The 18222-nt window shown below is 29.8% G+C and overlaps 1 protein-coding gene across 1 annotated transcript in view; it reads right to left on the reverse strand.

Annotated features, from left to right (window-relative positions):
- LOC111038946 (neuropeptide Y receptor type 6-like) overlaps positions 1-9752 on the reverse strand; it is a 38443-nt gene extending 28691 nt beyond the window's left edge. Inside the window, exon 1 of the mRNA XM_022322216.1 lies at positions 8957-9752. Within this exon, the coding sequence (XP_022177908.1) occupies positions 8957-9558 (602 nt within the window). The 5' untranslated portion in view covers positions 9559-9752. The remainder of the gene's footprint in view (positions 1-8956) is intronic.
- Between the last annotated feature and the right edge of the window lie 8470 nt (positions 9753-18222).

Below are 18222 nucleotides of genomic sequence, written 5' to 3' on the forward strand. Positions count from 1 at the left end.
TCCTTGTATCGAATTATAATATATTATATTTATTTATAGATTAGTCTTATTTAAAATAAATTAATAAAATATTTGTTATCATTTCACCATTGTGTATGTAATATTGACTCTTAAGTCTTGCACAGTATTATGCAGTGCTGTATGAGACTCGTTATTAATCGTCGAACAATGAATTAATTTGAACTTGTCAATGAGAAACAAAAATTGTACATTTGTTGCTCTCAAATAGAAATAGTAATAATATTTACCATAAATTATCTAATTGTTTACATTTTACTTATTATTGTCAAAATAAAACGAATCGTGCGGATCATTGCAATTTATAGGTTTTAAGTTTTAACCATAAGCGAGTAAAATATTACGACATTTTATAAATATTGCAATGCACATAACATTTGAACGTTTCGATAGAAAAGTTGAAAATGAAATGTAACTTATTCTAGTGCACTATTATAGCCGTCATTATACGATATTATATCTATATACGGCGTACAGTCTTAATAAATAATAACTGCAATTATGCCCTCGAAAAATGATTTCAAGTCCCTCGGAGTATCACGACCAAAGTCAATAAATTACAATCACTTACGTGACCCAGTTTATTGTTCATCCTAACTTTCGGGGTCTCAAGGAATATCCACGAAAGCGGACACCCTCTTGCGTCGGTTTTTATCTATATCGAACGCGGGTATCACATGTCAGATTAAACATGTCAAATAAACGTAAAACAAAATGTACAAAGATAATGTTATATTATACACGAGTATTTGAGTGCCTACCAATTTTCGACAAATTACACTATGAGCATACATTTTGTAAAATGTTCACTTCCGTGTGATGTGTAAGACATATTTTATTTTGACGTTTTATACTTTGCGATGAAAACTAATATGTTTATATAAAATATGTGTTATGAAAAATTATCGTTTTTTTTTCCACTTCCATGACTTATACGTTGTTAATAGTTGGTATATATTTGTTTATTTTATAGTGCATTCACATTTTTATCATTGTTCTGTATGAAACGTCGAAATAGGTTTTTTTCGTACATACCGTTAAATTCTATAATATATATTATGTAATACAATTATTCTAGAAATAATTGTTTTGAAATTAAATACTTTCGGTTCAGATAAATAAAAATAAGTCGATCAATTCATCAGTTATTTTATTTCGATTTAAATAATTTTAGAACAGTGAATATTAGAAGTATGTCGCCGAATTGAAAACATGTCTTAAATATTTACAATTATTTTTACTCTTCTAACTATTATCACTATTAATATTCAACAAAGTATATTTCAATGGGTTTTCCGGATACCCATATCATTTCTGAACGATACCCATACAGAGATTCACATTATATAAATTAAAAGTGAAACAAATATTTACAGTTCGCAGGACATCATTTTTTTCTTATGAATTGAAGTGGAAATAAATTCCGAGATATAACTTTAGTATATGCGTGTGCAGTTGCTAACATTATTATATCATTGTTCCAACTGGGAGACAGAATAATATTAGTTACAGCCCTAGATGCGATATCGTGTCTGCAGTGTCTGCGACGCAATGACAAAACAATTTAAATTGTGCCAAAACGTATTTTCAAGTAGAATAAGCATCTAGAAGATCTGTCGACTGCGCAGAATGTGACCAACAACTGTTCGTCGAAACCAGAGGCCGAGTTTATGTTTTGAGATATTTGTTATTCTGATCGCTCCCCATAATTGACATTGAGCACAAAACTCTGGACGCTCGCCGTTTCATTGCTGTAGACCGTGACAATAACGCACGGGCGGTAGTTCTAAAAAATATTTTAATTTTGAAACGCCATAAAGGGAACAATGGGGGGGGGGGGGGATAAAAAGTACAAAGTGTGTCAGTTTTTCAATTACGGAGACAAGACGTCATACAGTTCTCCGGTGAGTAATTTTTAACCGCCATGTTTTGTCTTATTTTTATGATTATTTATTTGAACACCGCGAGCCAATCTAGTGTCGAGATCACACAGTTGGCAAAACATTACGTAAATACTTATTGTTCCAGCCCGACATACGCGCGCGCGTATGAAAATAAGACCGAAGTTCTCTCCGAACCTAACTTTAGAATTCCGGGAAAAAAATGCTTTTTGGAGATTACGTTTTCCGTCTTAACATTTCAGCCATTACCAGACACTATTAAGTAAATACAATATTGTCTGTTGAGATTAATGACATATAATGGCGTACCACGGTTATTACTGTTCGTGGAACCGTTGTAGAGTGACGCTTCCATACACGATTACAGAGCGGTGTGTAGTAGGATCTATTGAAATTAATGCCGTTTATTTTTGTCGCATTTTCAAAAAAAAAAAAAACAGACTGCTCTATTCTATGTGAGACTCAAGCTTCAGAGCATCCCTATTTTTCCTGTTTAACTGACAGCAGAGGGAGATCTGTTTTCACAATAATACTTTTTTCAGAGGGTTCCTTGACGCGTATTGTGTAATAGATGTATTCGCTAGTATTCCAAGAAATAACGGAAAAAATCGGTTTCAAATATCGATGTATTTAGCATAATATTTCTTAGCTCTTAGTTTATTTCACCCTTGTGTGGTAATACCTCTGAAATGTACCATGTAAATACGCTATTCAATTATTTGCTTTATATTTATGCTGTCCGTACACGCATGTTATACAGCAGTAATGAATGCAACGTTATTTTACTCAAATTCCTTCCAGCATGAACTACTTCTTAAGGTCAATTTTATGATATTAAATAATTGTGTTAATTATATCTTCACATAAATTTAGAAATGCTTAAAGTTGATTAAAATACACAAATGTATATTTATCGGATATGCCGATGCTCATATATATATCTCAGTCGTTAGGTTAAATTATAATTAATTTTCCGTACACAAACGAGCAAAGCAAACATTATCTAAGGAGGTAGAATTTATTGCGAATGTGCATTTATTATTGTTTTAATTTTTGTACCGAATCGTAAAAACTCGTTAGTATCTTTATTTGTCTTGGAATATAGTTACAGGATTAATACGAGTTTTTTTTTAACACACGACCCACGTTGATTTAAAAAAAATCAAATAAATAAATGATTAATTATAGAACATTACTAGAAATGTATTTTCCAATGTAATTGTCCATACATAAAACGTATATGCAATCGTGAATACTCATTTTACCGCAACACACTTGTTTCACCGGCGGCGGAAGTGCCGTGAAGCCTTAAATTGTACTTTTGTCTACTCCAGTCGTAGAATTTTGCTGTTGGCCGAATGATCGTGAAAACATGCACCGCTGGTAGAATGCATGTCTCTCTCCAAAGTGGTAGAACCGACGGTTTCAGAGGTTTCGTCGAGTCATTCGTCCGCTCGATCGAGTATGTAATATGTGTCCTGGGTTATATATAGAGGTATGGAAATAGGGAGAAAGATAGAGAGGAGAGGGTTATGAAGAGAGAGAAAAATAGAAAGAGAGAGGGGTGCGATGGGGGGCGAGGTAGAGATCGACAGAGAGAGAGAGAGAGAGAGAGAGAGAGAGAGAGAGAGAGAGAAATAGGAAGAAGGGAAGGAATAGGGAATGGACAAAAGAGCAAGGGAAAGAGACTATAACTGAGGTGTGCAATGGCTTTGTGGCCGGGTTCAGCGATAGGAAATTCTACCGAACAAATCATGTACGCGTGTTCGCCGATGGATTATCGTAGATTCACAATTCCACACTAATATTCCTCAAAATCGTTTGTACGACAATATCTTACACGTGTTCACCGAAGCACTAAGTAACATATTATACCTGCAGATTCTACAAACATACAAGTTGGTAGTATATAAACGGCACAAAACGAAATTTATGATATTACCTTCATGTTTAGTGATACTTTTATTTATGAACGTATATTTTTAAAGTGCATTTCAAAACTTTCAGATTTTAAAAATCAGTGTTTATATTAAGGTAGAGAGTATATTGCGAACATTGTGTATAGTGAGGTAAAAAAGGGAGCCTGCATGTGAGGCATTCATAAAAAGTTTGTGTATCTACCTATAGACGTATTATTATTCAAAATATTCTACAGTTATATTACGTAATTTTGTTTATGATATTTGTAAATGTTTGTACACATATATGCATATACAAACAAAGATTAATGCGATTATGATTTCCAAAAAACCGTAATCAATGTAAAACGTAAGACAATAGAATAATATATTTCGTATTCTCCGTACATTTAAATGATTTAAAAGTGCTATTTACATTGCTAATGAGTTTGATTGTTATTTAACTGTTCCTAACTAGCAAGTTCTGGGAAACTTGATCCTCGTAGAATTAACATATTTCAGCAGGACACCTTGTCGCTGCATAAACAATATACCACAAAAATCTAATACAATACATAATTTTATTTAACTTCGATTTTAATATTTATAGTACAATTACAATATCCGTGTTCAATTGATCATTAAATTATATTATTTCAAACATGTAAGTAGGTTTATTAACGAAACACATTTTTCCATTTATATAAAGAAGCTTTCTATTCATTTTCTACACAAAATGCTTATAATTATCTATTGAATTGATGATTTAATATAAATATACTTGGCGTTTATTGATGCATAAGTTGAATGATAATTCAAATATTTTATTTAAATGACTCATAGAATAGAATATTTTCCTTGGAAATAATATATATTTAATGAAAAAACTTCAATTCTTTTATTTTTTTATTTAAGCTCTGTAACATTTGATAAGTTTTTTTTTTAATTTCCATTACAACTCAGTTTATTTTATTTCATTTTATATTCATTCATACTATGTTTTTATCACGTATACATTTCATCACAACATTATAACAATAGTATCGACGGTTCATTCATCACTTTTTTTTTGTCTGCCGTTACAGTTAAAAGCTATAACCACTTCAAATAACAAAAGCGTTTGCTGTTATAAATTGCAAAGTAACAAAATTGTTTGGCATAAAAAATATTTTGTAGAAAGCAGACATTGAATAAATGGTTACAACAATGAAGAAAAAAATATAACAAATAATATGTAGCTTATGGTAGGTATGTATGCAAAGTGTAATATTTTATATTTGTATTACAAATCTGGTATTTAAATCTAATACTATTTAAATCAACAATGAGTATTTAAGTAGGTATTGTATATTATAATTATAACGCATCAATAATTATATTATACTTCAACTGTACTATTGGTTTTTTTTAAAAATTTAAATTCTGCTTATTATGTTTTTTTAGATACATTTGCTAAAAATATTAAACTGCATTTGGTTTGTATAAAAATATAGGACCTATGTTGCTATTGCAGCAATGGGCAATAACAAATTAAAATCACTCTCCTTTTGTATGCAATATGCAGAATGGGTTGTCATATCAAATTAAAAATCAATCGGGCGTCGATATTTTTTTACACCAAATTAATATTGGCATTAAAATCCATGGTTTTTTGTTACGTAAAAACTGGAAGGTCCAAAGGTGGTGAAGAGTTATTTGTTCAGCATCAGAGCTATTTGTGTCTATCGTGTATGATAATAATCGTCTATTATAAGAGTCAATCCAGCTGAGTGTACCATCATCGTTGGTAGTTTTTTTTTATGTTATATTATTCAATAGGTATGATCAAGCGTATAAGAAAAAAAAACTAGAATTCAACGTCTAGGTGTCCAGTTAACCTAACCTTGTCTATCGGAAGAGTTCTGATCGGTCACGACTTATATTTTAGTTTATATTTTATTCATCGAGCTTATACTCAGAATAGATTACATCAAACTGTAGTACGATTTCCTTAAAGTCTTCCTGGCTAAGAAATGGGTTATAAGAATTTAATAGATTACATTTGGGATGAATCGGGACTGACCAAATACATAGTAAGACCAAAGTATTTAAAATCATTAATTTTCAGAGTCACATAGGTATTGGATAAAAAACATGGTGGGGGAAGAAGTGTAAGAAAAATAATTCTTGAATCTGTGGATGTTAATGGGATAAGTTAGTTGTTCGACACCTGTCACTTTATGTTTTCATTTAGTTGTGAAAGTTACTTATGGATGTTGATTCTAGTTACACCGAAAGATACAAATTTTGAAGACAAGCCATTCAAAAAACGTCAAATATTATAAGTATAAACAAAGACTATTAGTAATAACATTATACGTGAAAATTTTTTATGGAAATATATTGTTCATTTTTTAGATGGAAAATATTTGGCTAAAACTTTAAAGGTCAAATAAAAAACCAGGCGATAAAAATAAATCAGATTTTCTGATGTAAGTATCTCATTTATACCAGCGACATTATCATAGCAACAGTAAATTTTATTTTTAGGTACCTAGCTACTATTATTTGTTACCCAATGTATTCATGTAATAACTGATTTACATGTATTATATTCTTATATAGTTATATGCATTTTACAAAAAACTGTTTTAAATATATTATAGATACCTACTAATATTGGAATTTAGTATAAAATATAAATTGTTAGAGACATTACGTATAAAAATATTTAATTTTTAGAAGTATTTTTTTTTTTAATAATTGAACGATATATAATACGTGGATTAGAATATTTTCCAATATATTTATAATTATTTTAAATAAAAAACATAAGAAATCATGTTACTTTTTACTTTCATATTTTCAACCTTGTGTTTTTATTTAAAATATTGACAAGCAGATCATGGTAATAAGTGTATTTATTTATTTATGAAACATGAATAAAATGTAATTTATATAATTGCAATGCACTGTAACCTTATACATTTTCAGTATAGTAATTTACATATTTATACTGAAAATAACTAATCAAATTAAATAACATATAAAGAGTTATATATGGTAAAAAATAAATACGTATCAGTGTTCAAGTTGGCAAGGGAAATGAAAAAAATCGAATTATGTTATTGTTACGAGTGACCTAACTTTATCGAACCGTCTGTTTGGTATTTCCTTTAGAACTCGTCCTGCAATAATCACATCATATTTTATTTCACCAACGGCGATAACTGTCAAATTCGTTTCAACGTCGCATCATCACTCACCGTAATAATATTGTATGGATTAAACGGTATAGGCAACTGAATATGGTGAACAACATTATGAACGAAAAAAATTGTTAAAATTCCAATGCGACAATTTAAAACGAACACGCGTGATTGGTTGGTTTTGGTTTTGTTTTTTATTTTGTAAAACACGGTTTACGAAATAAATTATAAACATTAAACCTAAGATATCTCGCTTGCATCTAGACAACGCATAGTTGATTTGCCCAGTGATCAGTCAAATAGATCGAAATTCGCCCAAGGCTCTCAAAATGACGGTAAAATATTGATGATGATGATAACCATGATGACGACTATTAAAATATACGATCATGAAACAGTGTGGTAAAACTGTTTTCGTTCAAACAATACCAGTAACGGTAACGACAATAATTATTATAATCGGTCCATCCAATTTTAAAAAAATATAGAATTTAGGTAGTTGTAAATACTCGATAGCCTCCCTAGTGAAATCAAATTAGATCTTCTTCGAACACTTTTTTACAACGGATTATATGAAAATAGTATTGAATTGGTATCAAGATTCGGTTGATTGATAGTTAGGTCGATGATTAAGTCGACGAACAACAAAACGGCACTCGAGTAACAAATTGCAGTGATTCAAAATGTATATAGTTTACCTATATATTTATTGTTGATAATGTAATTTAGTAGTAGCTATTCATTCACCGAACATTAATCGTAAACCGGAACATTTACAATACTGCTTTGATCGATTAAGCGCAATGGAACAGATGAAACTATAATATTATTATGGTTAACAAAGCTCGCGAAGGGTGATAAAATGGAGTGAAGTGTCGTATCATTATCCGTAAATGTATCCATAATATGTCTATTCGTCGACTGTCGAGACGACACTGTAGAATATGTCAATTACTCGGCCATTATAGTCCCACACGTGGAACGGGGTGGGCACGGAGAACATTAGCGCCAGCGGACGACTTTCGGTCACTTAAACGATGTACTAAGTGTCAGATTCAATAGAAAAAGAAGGATCAAAGGATACTGAAAATTCAACAGAAGTCAAAGCGGATAGAATACAGTATATGACGTTATAACGCAGAAGTTCTGTTATGATAAGTCTATGCTAGACCTTGTAAAATGCTCGTTGCGATTTCAAATAGGATCGTGCAATTCGCGCTTTTCCTACATAAATGGACGCACGCAGTTGTTGAGAGTTTCGAGCCAAAAGGCCTGACAATTACGTGTGTTACAAATATCATGTTAATAATAATTAGGGCTCGGATTTATATGTAAATACATATTTTTACTGTGACTTGATAAATTAATTTAGGTAAGTGATAAATTCGTTTCAAGGGATTTCCAATAAAATGAACTATATTTTATTTTACATATTTTTACATATTTTGCCATAAGTACATGTTTTTACATATTTCTCAATAATTCCATTTTTCCTACATATTTCGATAATTTGTTCATTTACGATTTATTATTTATTAATACAGACTTGCCCATGTTTAAAAAAGTACAAAATAATACTGTAGAACTTTCTCCTTCAGACATAGTCAACGTGCAATATTGTCCTATAACATCAGTCGAAGTTGAGAGATCTTTCAGTCGATATAGATCAATTTTACGACATAATCGGCGATCTTTCGAATTCGAAAATTTAAAAATGCATGTCATTATTAATTGTAACCATAATAATTAGATAGTTAGATAAATAATTTTTTTTATTACATTTCATTTTAATTAATAATAATATTTTTTTTTTTGATAATACATATTATTATAAATTTTTTAGCACATATTTATGTACATATTTTTGCTGCATAAATACATACTCTGGTTAAATAAATACATATAAATCCGAGCCCTAATAATAATAATTTAATCCACTACTACGACATACCTGTCCAGAGCGATGGCGGTTATGGTGCACGCGGACACGGTTATGTTGGCGCCCTGGGCGGCCGGAACCGTCTTGCACATGATCAGGCCCCACGTCCAGCGGCGGGACATGAGCGCCCACAGCGTGAACGGCATGCACACCACGCACATGATGATGTCGGCGAAAGCCAGATTGACGATGTACAGGTTGCGGGGCGAGGGTCCCTGGCTGGGCACGTTCTTCTTGCCGCACTGCCGGAACACGACGAAGCACACCAGCCCGTTGGACACAAGCCCGATGACGAACAGCACGCCGTACGCGACCACGATGGCCACCTCCAGGTACAGCACCAGAACCTTGTCCATGTTCACCTGGTTCTTGAATATCGCGTCCAGCGCCAGCTGCACTGTGAAGTTGAACTGGCCGCCGGCGTTTCGATCGCCGCCGCCACCGCCGCCGCCGCCCCCGTCGAAGGTGCCGTTCGGGCCGTAGAGACCGGACCAACCGTGGTCGCCGTCACCGTGGTCGCCGCCGCCACCGCCGCCATTCACGGACGTCTCGATCAGCGTGGTTACCATGGTCATGAACCAGTCGTGGTTGTGAAGTTTGGGCGGGTTGAACATAACGGTGCCGGCCGGCGAATCACTCTGACCTCGAGCGAGTCGGTACCGCGTCCGGCGTCCGTCCGATTTTGATTTCCGGTCGTTTCTGATCGGATTTTCGTGTATTTTACCGTCCGCCCGAAGTCATCGGAGTCACATGAACGCCCGCGAGTCCAGAAAACGGTCCTCTACCAGTAATATCGTGTCAGTCGTCGAACCACCTGTAACGAAAAACCGCAAACATGAGAACTGTATAGTCGGTTCAATGTGGGAGGGGGCAGTGACAGCAGCCCTCGGGCCTCGTGCTGCAAGTCATACGAGTCACAGAATTTGTCATATTTGTATTAATACTATTATCGAACAATATTTAGTTTTTTTTTCGAAAGCTGTATCCAATTTTAAGTTGTAGATACAAATCGTCCATTGAAATACGATGAGAGGCTCTACTATTAAAGTAGTATCACATTTTATCGATATTAATTTGTCGTTTGGTAGATAATACCTAAAATAGTTATAGTGCACTGATATGTACATAGTTATTCTAAACTGACCTGTTATGGTACATCATCCGACCAAGTTAAAATAATTTTAAAGTACTTAGCAGAGGAGAGAAACTGCGATTAATTAAAAACGTCCTCGTTATGACTTGTACAACAAAAATAAACTATATTTTTATGGTTTTACTCTGGGTTGGGTCAGGTCGGTTCGGATCAGATGAGGTCAAATCGGAAAGAGTACGTGCCAAGGGACGCACGTGGTTTTTGAGATTACAGAAATTACTCCCCCCGCCCTCTACCTATACGCGGAGACGATGCGAAAACCGTTCGACGGTGATTTATATAGTTTGTCCTAAATTGGTTTTTGTTTTCGAGTTCAGGCTGTTTACGATCGTGCTTTTTGCTCTCCCGCTAATGGATTCTTCGTTTCGTTTCTCCGGACGTTCCCGATATTATCCGTTTATAAAATACAATATAATTTTGTTTTTACAATTGTTTGTACAAACTCAATTTACTATGGTGTTGGACGCACGACAATTTACGGGTCATTATTTTACGGGGATCATCGACGACATTTTATGACAAAAGACAACGAGAGAAAAACGTACAATTAATTTCAATTGCCAACACGTCAAGAGAAAACTAATTTAATTTGTGGCCAACAAATTGGTTAAACATTTTTCTAAAAATTATAACTTGGGAATAATATACACATCATATATGTTATTTATTAAACGCATGTCACTTATTTTATAGTTAATTCAAGTGACTTTCTGGTAAAATACTGTTACGTATTCAATAATTAACCTTCAAAAATGGAATTCAAAATTCAAAAGTCCATTAAAAGTGCCCATCTCAAGACAAATATATTATGCGACATAGGAATTGAGAAGACGTCGAAGAACACAAATCGATGTATTTTATTTAAAATAAATGACAATTAATTCAACTATTATTTCGTTTTTTTTTTACATGAATTATCGATAACACGTTATAGACGAAATTCTAATTTAAAATATGATCGAACTTGTTCTTTTAATACTGCTATAGACTCATCCTATTTTTTTGCAGACACCTATGCCAATGATTTTTTTATGATGATGGGATGATGAAATCCACACATAAATCTCCATTGTGTATGTACTTACACTAATAAATTATATGTATACATAATATATATATAATATATATATATATATCTCATATATTGTATATGTTACCACCAAAGATAATATTTAAGGCAAAGTTTAAACTTTAAATTAACTAGAAATTATAAATGCATATTGAGTTGTCGGATAAAGTTTAAAGACACCATTTATTGATTAAAGCTAGGTGACATCAAGTTACATTTATATTACCGACAAAAACTCAAACGAGCAGTGTCAGCCAATATGTAATAATTATACTGTTCATAATAAGTTTTACAAAATAAATAAGTTTTTCTGGCAACTAAAAATGTTACCTAATAAAATAACGCCATTTAACTATTATTAATTTTAGACTCGGAACGAATTTTCAATTTTTTTTATAATTTTATTAGGACGCCCACATTATAGAACTGTTGTCTTGACCTTCATAAAAAACCAAAGTCCACTGGACAATGATAGACGACTATATAGAAACAGCAGAAAGTAGAGAACTATGTAAGCACTCAGGAATATAACCATCCCACGAGGTTTTAAAAATGTTATTGTAAAATTAAACAAAATATGAGAAAAAATAAAAAATTTAACGCAGGAAATATATTGTTTAATTTTTATTAATAATATTTGTTCAATGTTGTTTTATTAAAGAATACTACAATTTTCTTATTTGTTCTTTATATTCAACAATATCAGATTAAAAAATAAACAATATCACTATCAGTAATTCAAAAAATATATTAATTGTTCATTTTTTTTTTTTTTGGTTGAAACTTGAAACATCAGTTTTAAAATTGATTATTAGTCGCCAGTCATAACAATTGAAAATTAGATATCGTTATTATTGAATGGAATATATTTACAATAATATTTATTTGAGTTTTTAAAAATATTTATAAAATAAACATTTAGATGGGCAATCTTTACGAAAAATCATCGAGGTATTTGTTCGCGAGATTAAAAAAAAACTGCCCACTTTTATAAATCAATACAATCAATTGATTATTATTCATTGCTTGAGATAATACGAGTAAATCCTTTTTTAAACAATAACCTGTTATTTATTAGAAATAAATACTGTTCACATTTAGTAATTAAAATATTTAAGTACATAAAACATCCTTCCACGTATCATTGATGAATATTATTCGTAAAATTAAACCTTGAAATTCATCGTAATGCCCTATGAAAACGTTACTCTCTTATATGTGAAATATTTATACATTGTGGCGACGTATTTCGATTAATAATATTTTAAACATTACATCTATCGTGCGTTTAAACATTTTCAGCTTAAGTTTTAAAGTATTTTATTCCAACCAATATATTATTTATTTAGAGTGTATACGAACATTTTTTTCGGTTTATTGATATTCAGCACGGACCAAGATGTAATGAACTGGTATAGAAACGTTATTTTTAGACCACAAATAGGGTTGAAGAAAACGTGCGGGGGGCTTGTGAAAGAAATATAATAATATGATGATCAGTGATATCTATAATGAAGTTATTTTCGTTTACCATTTCTGTGAAACAGTTCAACAAAATAAAAATAAAAATAATTTGATAATTGCAACCAATAAATTACGCAAATATGAAATTATAGACGCATTGACGAATTGTACATATTTACATACATAAGGGTACCTAATGAGTATTATATATCTAAACTTATGAAAGTAAATCCACCACCACAGATGCTTTGATAGTTTCATATTTCCAGTTATAAAAGGAACACTACGATACTATTGAAGGAGAAAAGATATAGGAAATACCATTTCTCTTCCCTCGCCTTCAAGTCGCTTTTAGTTAATTATATCTTAGTCCTTGGTACTCGGTAAAATTAAATAACACGGTTTAATATCAATTATTCGACTATTTTATTCAATTATCATTAGTTATCCACCTCATTCACCAACCATAGCCGCCATTATTACTTGTAGAATATAGAAAATTCCACCGAAATCGTATTCAACAAATTGATTGACTTATTTTAATCATTTTTTTTAAACAAATTTTAATTTACATTAGTTTAAAATGCTTATTAGGTAAATATATATATTAATATTTTACATTATATTCGAGTATTTATTATTTGAATGATGGATTAAAATTTTTTTTTTTTTTGTTGCATCCATCTAATATAGAATTATCTATCAACCTTTAGCTAAGTTATGGCTGAATAATCAAAGTCGTATCTTATTAACATTCAAATAATAGTATCTAAAAAGATGTGTGATTAAAGTTAGGGAGATACTGTTAATTATTATTTCTATAATGTTCTAATTTTTTATATAGGTGCATTTTACTCATTAACCTAAATCACCTTATAAATGTAAACAAATTACTACGTTAACTGTATAATATCAAGGAGAAAAAGTAATGTCTCTAAAATTGCTGTTTTTAAGCCATAAAGTAATTAATTTAGGTGATTTTTATTCTGCGTACCTATATTCTACATAGTAGTAAACAAAACTAAACAACCACGTCTTCACATCTCAGTTTAAACAAATTGAAGCATAATGAGACTATATTTTATACACAGGAAAAAAGTAATTAGTTGAAAAACTAGGTATAGTTTTATTGAATTTGACAAATGTTAATATTAGTTCCAAAACTTTTAAATTAATTAGTAGTTAAAATATGCTATAAGAATAACCGATTCACAAACAATTTAACAGTTTTAGTTTTCTATGATTTAAACCACATTGGTTGTTACGAATAAGTACCTACCTAGTTACTATGACTTCATACTTAAGTTTAAACTTGATGATGAACATTGCAATGGTCTAAATTGCTGAGTAATTTTTAATAATGTGTCATACTTAATCAATGAAATGTGCAGTAGCAAATTAAAAAGATTGCAGTACTATATTAAACGGTTTTGCACACTACTTGGTCCATTATTTTAAAATATTTTAGTGAGTGGAATAAAATGTACAGTTACAAAATTTGTGAATTTCAGGCGTTAGAGTATACTTTTGGTAAATATTTTCTATTTGGTATGCAATGGTCCATTTATACTTTCAAACTAGGCTGACAGTTGTGGTTTTAAAATAGTTCAGAAAATATTATTTTATTATATATTTCTTTTCAAATTTTGATGTGGATCGATATCTGTATCTTTTTAATTTTTACATTAATAGATATGATAAAAAAATCCAATTCATAATTTTTTTATTTAACTTGGCTTTTGTAACAGATTCTATGAATTTAAAGCTATTAGACATTTATCCATTTACATGTTTGTGCATAAATAGCATCTATAAGTTTACACATTTACAATAATAACAACAATAACATTGTTTTTCTCTAATAAATAAAATAAATGTCTACTGTATCAACTATTAAAGTCAACTCCGTCCGTTTATCCAGTCCAGACGCTTCAAGGAAGGAAGGATAGTTTATTATTGTTGTGCTGGGCCCGATTATTATATAAGTTAGTTGGAACCATTTCTATTGTTCATTGGTTTGATAGAACAATAAATTGGTTTCAAATCACGAAACGATGTTATTATTATGAACTAGTACGAACATAAACGTGATGTTTTCAAGAACTCTTCGTTAGATAAAAATCTAAAAGTTTGTAAAGTTATTATACTTCAATGACAATCGATACAAAGTAAAAAAAAAAAAATAGTATAAATACTTCTTCTGTTCACGCAATAAATAAAAATGTCTCTGATAATAATATAATAAATTATATAAATTATATTGGCAAATATTTGCTTATGACAATTTGATCTCAATAAAATGTTTAACGGAGTTGTGTATATACATATTTTATCTTCTTTATAGTACCTACTTGAGAAAAATAATACTAACCAAAGAATAAAGCAAGGTAACTGAAAAAGTACTTGACTCACAAATTGTTTTTATGTTGGTTCCATGGAATGAAACTGATGAATTTAAATTTTAAAATACTTCTTTGTACTCTGACCTCTTTGAACTTATTCGTAATGCTTTTTAATACAATTATACATTTACGTTAAGAAATGGTGTTATAAAACGGCCATGACTTTTAGCAGTGGACTTTTTTCCGTACAGTATTTCTAATGTGTATGTAAATATGTGTTAATGCTATTATATGATAGTATCGAAGTCTTTTGATATACAATTATTCTAATAACCATTTGAACTGTTACTTGTTTGTAAAGGTAGACTAATCCAATACAATATTGAAAATGCGTAACTGTAATCAAATAATTAATCGTATGTATCTTATTACAAATATTTAATCATCCACTTTTGTTGACAAATAATAATGTGAAAAACCGAGTAATGCTAAGCAGATAAAAACTTGTTAATGGCATACACGTACATAAACGTGTCAACATACTTAATAAATTAATATACGTTACCGCTAAATATATTATAACATGGAATCGCTTATTATTATTATTATTTTTTTTTTTCGAGAATATGTACAATCTGCTATAAAGCACATTAAGCAAACGAGATAATTATTCAATATACACAATAACGAAATAATATGAAGTGGTAGAATTTGATGTGTTTACCTACTCTGATTTAAATTTAAAAAAAATATTTTTAATCTTGGTTTACTGGTTGATACTTTTACACTAACACTTTAATAACTGATATCGTTTGTGTATAGCTATTTTTACGTTCTACGTTTTATCACCACTCTATATCAACTAACAAATAAACTCAGTTATTCAATTTGATTTGAAATATAAATATTTGTATTGTTATATCTGTGTAAGTATAAATTTGAATCATGAAAAAGTGAAATACGATTAAGTTGAATACAACCAATTTAAAATATATTAGTATCTCAAATCGTATCATCTAAATCACGACAAAACAACCAAAATTGATTTTATTTTTAACCGATACCTAATTCTAAACTATAAAGTCTATGGTTTTCCCATTCACTTGGAGAAATTACGAAGAAAATCAAACAATGCTCTCTTTAAAGGTATCAACATATGCGACTTTCTATAAAGTTTTTGATACTTTCGTAATATTCATCCAATCTTAAATGGTAGTTGCTTACTTAAAAAGGGAAAATAATAAAAAACACTTTATTGTAATACCCGAGGTAAAACCAATACATTAATTTCTCGTTTCTCCGATAATCTTAAAGTAAAGATAAATTTTTTTTCGAGAAATATATAGCAACAAGGAGACTGAGCGACGAGAGATAGTTTGTTTAATCTTGAACGAAATGGATATTTACAAAACTTGATAGGCACTAGGTATACATTGTACTTATGCATGAGTTTACACCATACAAACATATAATGATAGTAACGGTTTGATAGTAACGCACAAGTCTAATAATATTCCATCACACGTTATCCAAATATAAATTCTAAAATAATAAAATTTCACTGTCTTCTGGACAAATTTGTTTCCTCCCAATTATCTTTCAGTAGTATGCTGTTTCTTGTGAGTAATCGATAAATTAATGTTAGTTAAAATTATTGTAAAACATTATTTTTACTCAGGTATTTTAACTATCAATAAATTTAGATTTAATTGTTATAGTTTTAGAGATCACAACTAAATATAAATATATTATTATGAAGTCATGAATATAAAACTAATGTTCATTATGCATTTAAATAAAAATTAACAGCTAGACTGGAAGGATAATACTATAATAAAAAAGAAAAAAATATACAAATACAGTATTAAAATGTAAATTAATATTTATAAATAAATATGTACATTTTTTTTAAATATACATTTCTTTATCAATTTATAAAATATTTTATTAGTATTATATTAATGCGTGTTGACCTATAGCAGAATATCTATGGATAGTAATATTTAATTTAAATGGTTATAAAAATGTATTTTAAATGCAAAATAGTGTGTTTAAAAACCAATTTTAATAACTCATTAATAATAAAATATAAGCAGATATTCGTTTTTTGCTTTGAACTTATCGTCATAGTAAAAAATGAAGTATTCATTAATGTAATATTTATATATAAATATAATTGTAGTACCATATTTTTGTTCTAACAATAATGAAATGCAGTTATTTAAATTTTTTTTTTTTTGAAATTTTCAAACATGTACAAAAACCATATTTTTGTGATTTTTTATACTTCTTAAAGTGGGCTCTGGTGAAACACAAACTTATACTTAGTGAATGAGATTTCTCTTTTTCATTTGTAAATTATTCAGTGGATAGTTTTTATGAATCAAAAATCACAATTCGAAAGAGTAGTTTTTGAGTTATAATAAACCTTGTGCACTAAGAATAATTCTAGGTCTTTATAATGATAGGTTTGAAAAATAGAAGGGACATGGTGACTTGAAAGTTCTAGTAATTAATGTTAAACCATCTACATTTACAGTTTGTTAAAACTGTTCAAACGCTTCAAATTTTAAACAAGTTACTAGTAAATGTTAAACAAAATACCCATTTAATAATTTAAACTAAAAAAGGGGGATTTTCATTAGACAAACACAAGTGTGTGTCACCACAGTACTCTCATTAAGTAGTACAACAAATTTCAAGATATTGAAAATATGATCTTCAAGTATATTTACAAATTCTAAAAAACAGAATTTGAATAAATAAATTATTAAATGAATTTATAGGAGTGAGTATGCTTGGAGCTTTATTACATTTGTAATTTGTATAAAATGTTTTGGAGCAACAACAAATTTATACTAATTAGAAATAAATATTTAACTCATGAATATTTTGTTCTACTTTATTAAATATTTATTAGTTTTGGCTTTAAGTATAGATTTATTAATTACAAATTGTGAATATTGAGTAAAGAAATTGAAAAATAGTTTACATAAATAATATGTAATTGAAAAAATGTATTAAATTAAATTTCAATTTTGCCATTGCAGAGTTATTTCAAGGAAAAATATCATAAATAATATTTTATTGCATATTTATTTTTATTGTTTCATGTTGATAGTAACTACAATTTACAGTATATATAGTATATATTTACGTTAAACTTATGAGTAATTGATGAAATTATATACTATAGATTCTACTATAATCAATAATCATATTATATGATTATTTTAACAACTATTCGCCA

The sequence above is a fragment of the Myzus persicae genome, unplaced genomic scaffold, assembly GCF_001856785.1.
Source record: "Myzus persicae strain clone G006 unplaced genomic scaffold, MPER_G0061.0, whole genome shotgun sequence".
Classification (NCBI taxonomy): domain Eukaryota; kingdom Metazoa; phylum Arthropoda; class Insecta; order Hemiptera; family Aphididae; genus Myzus; species Myzus persicae.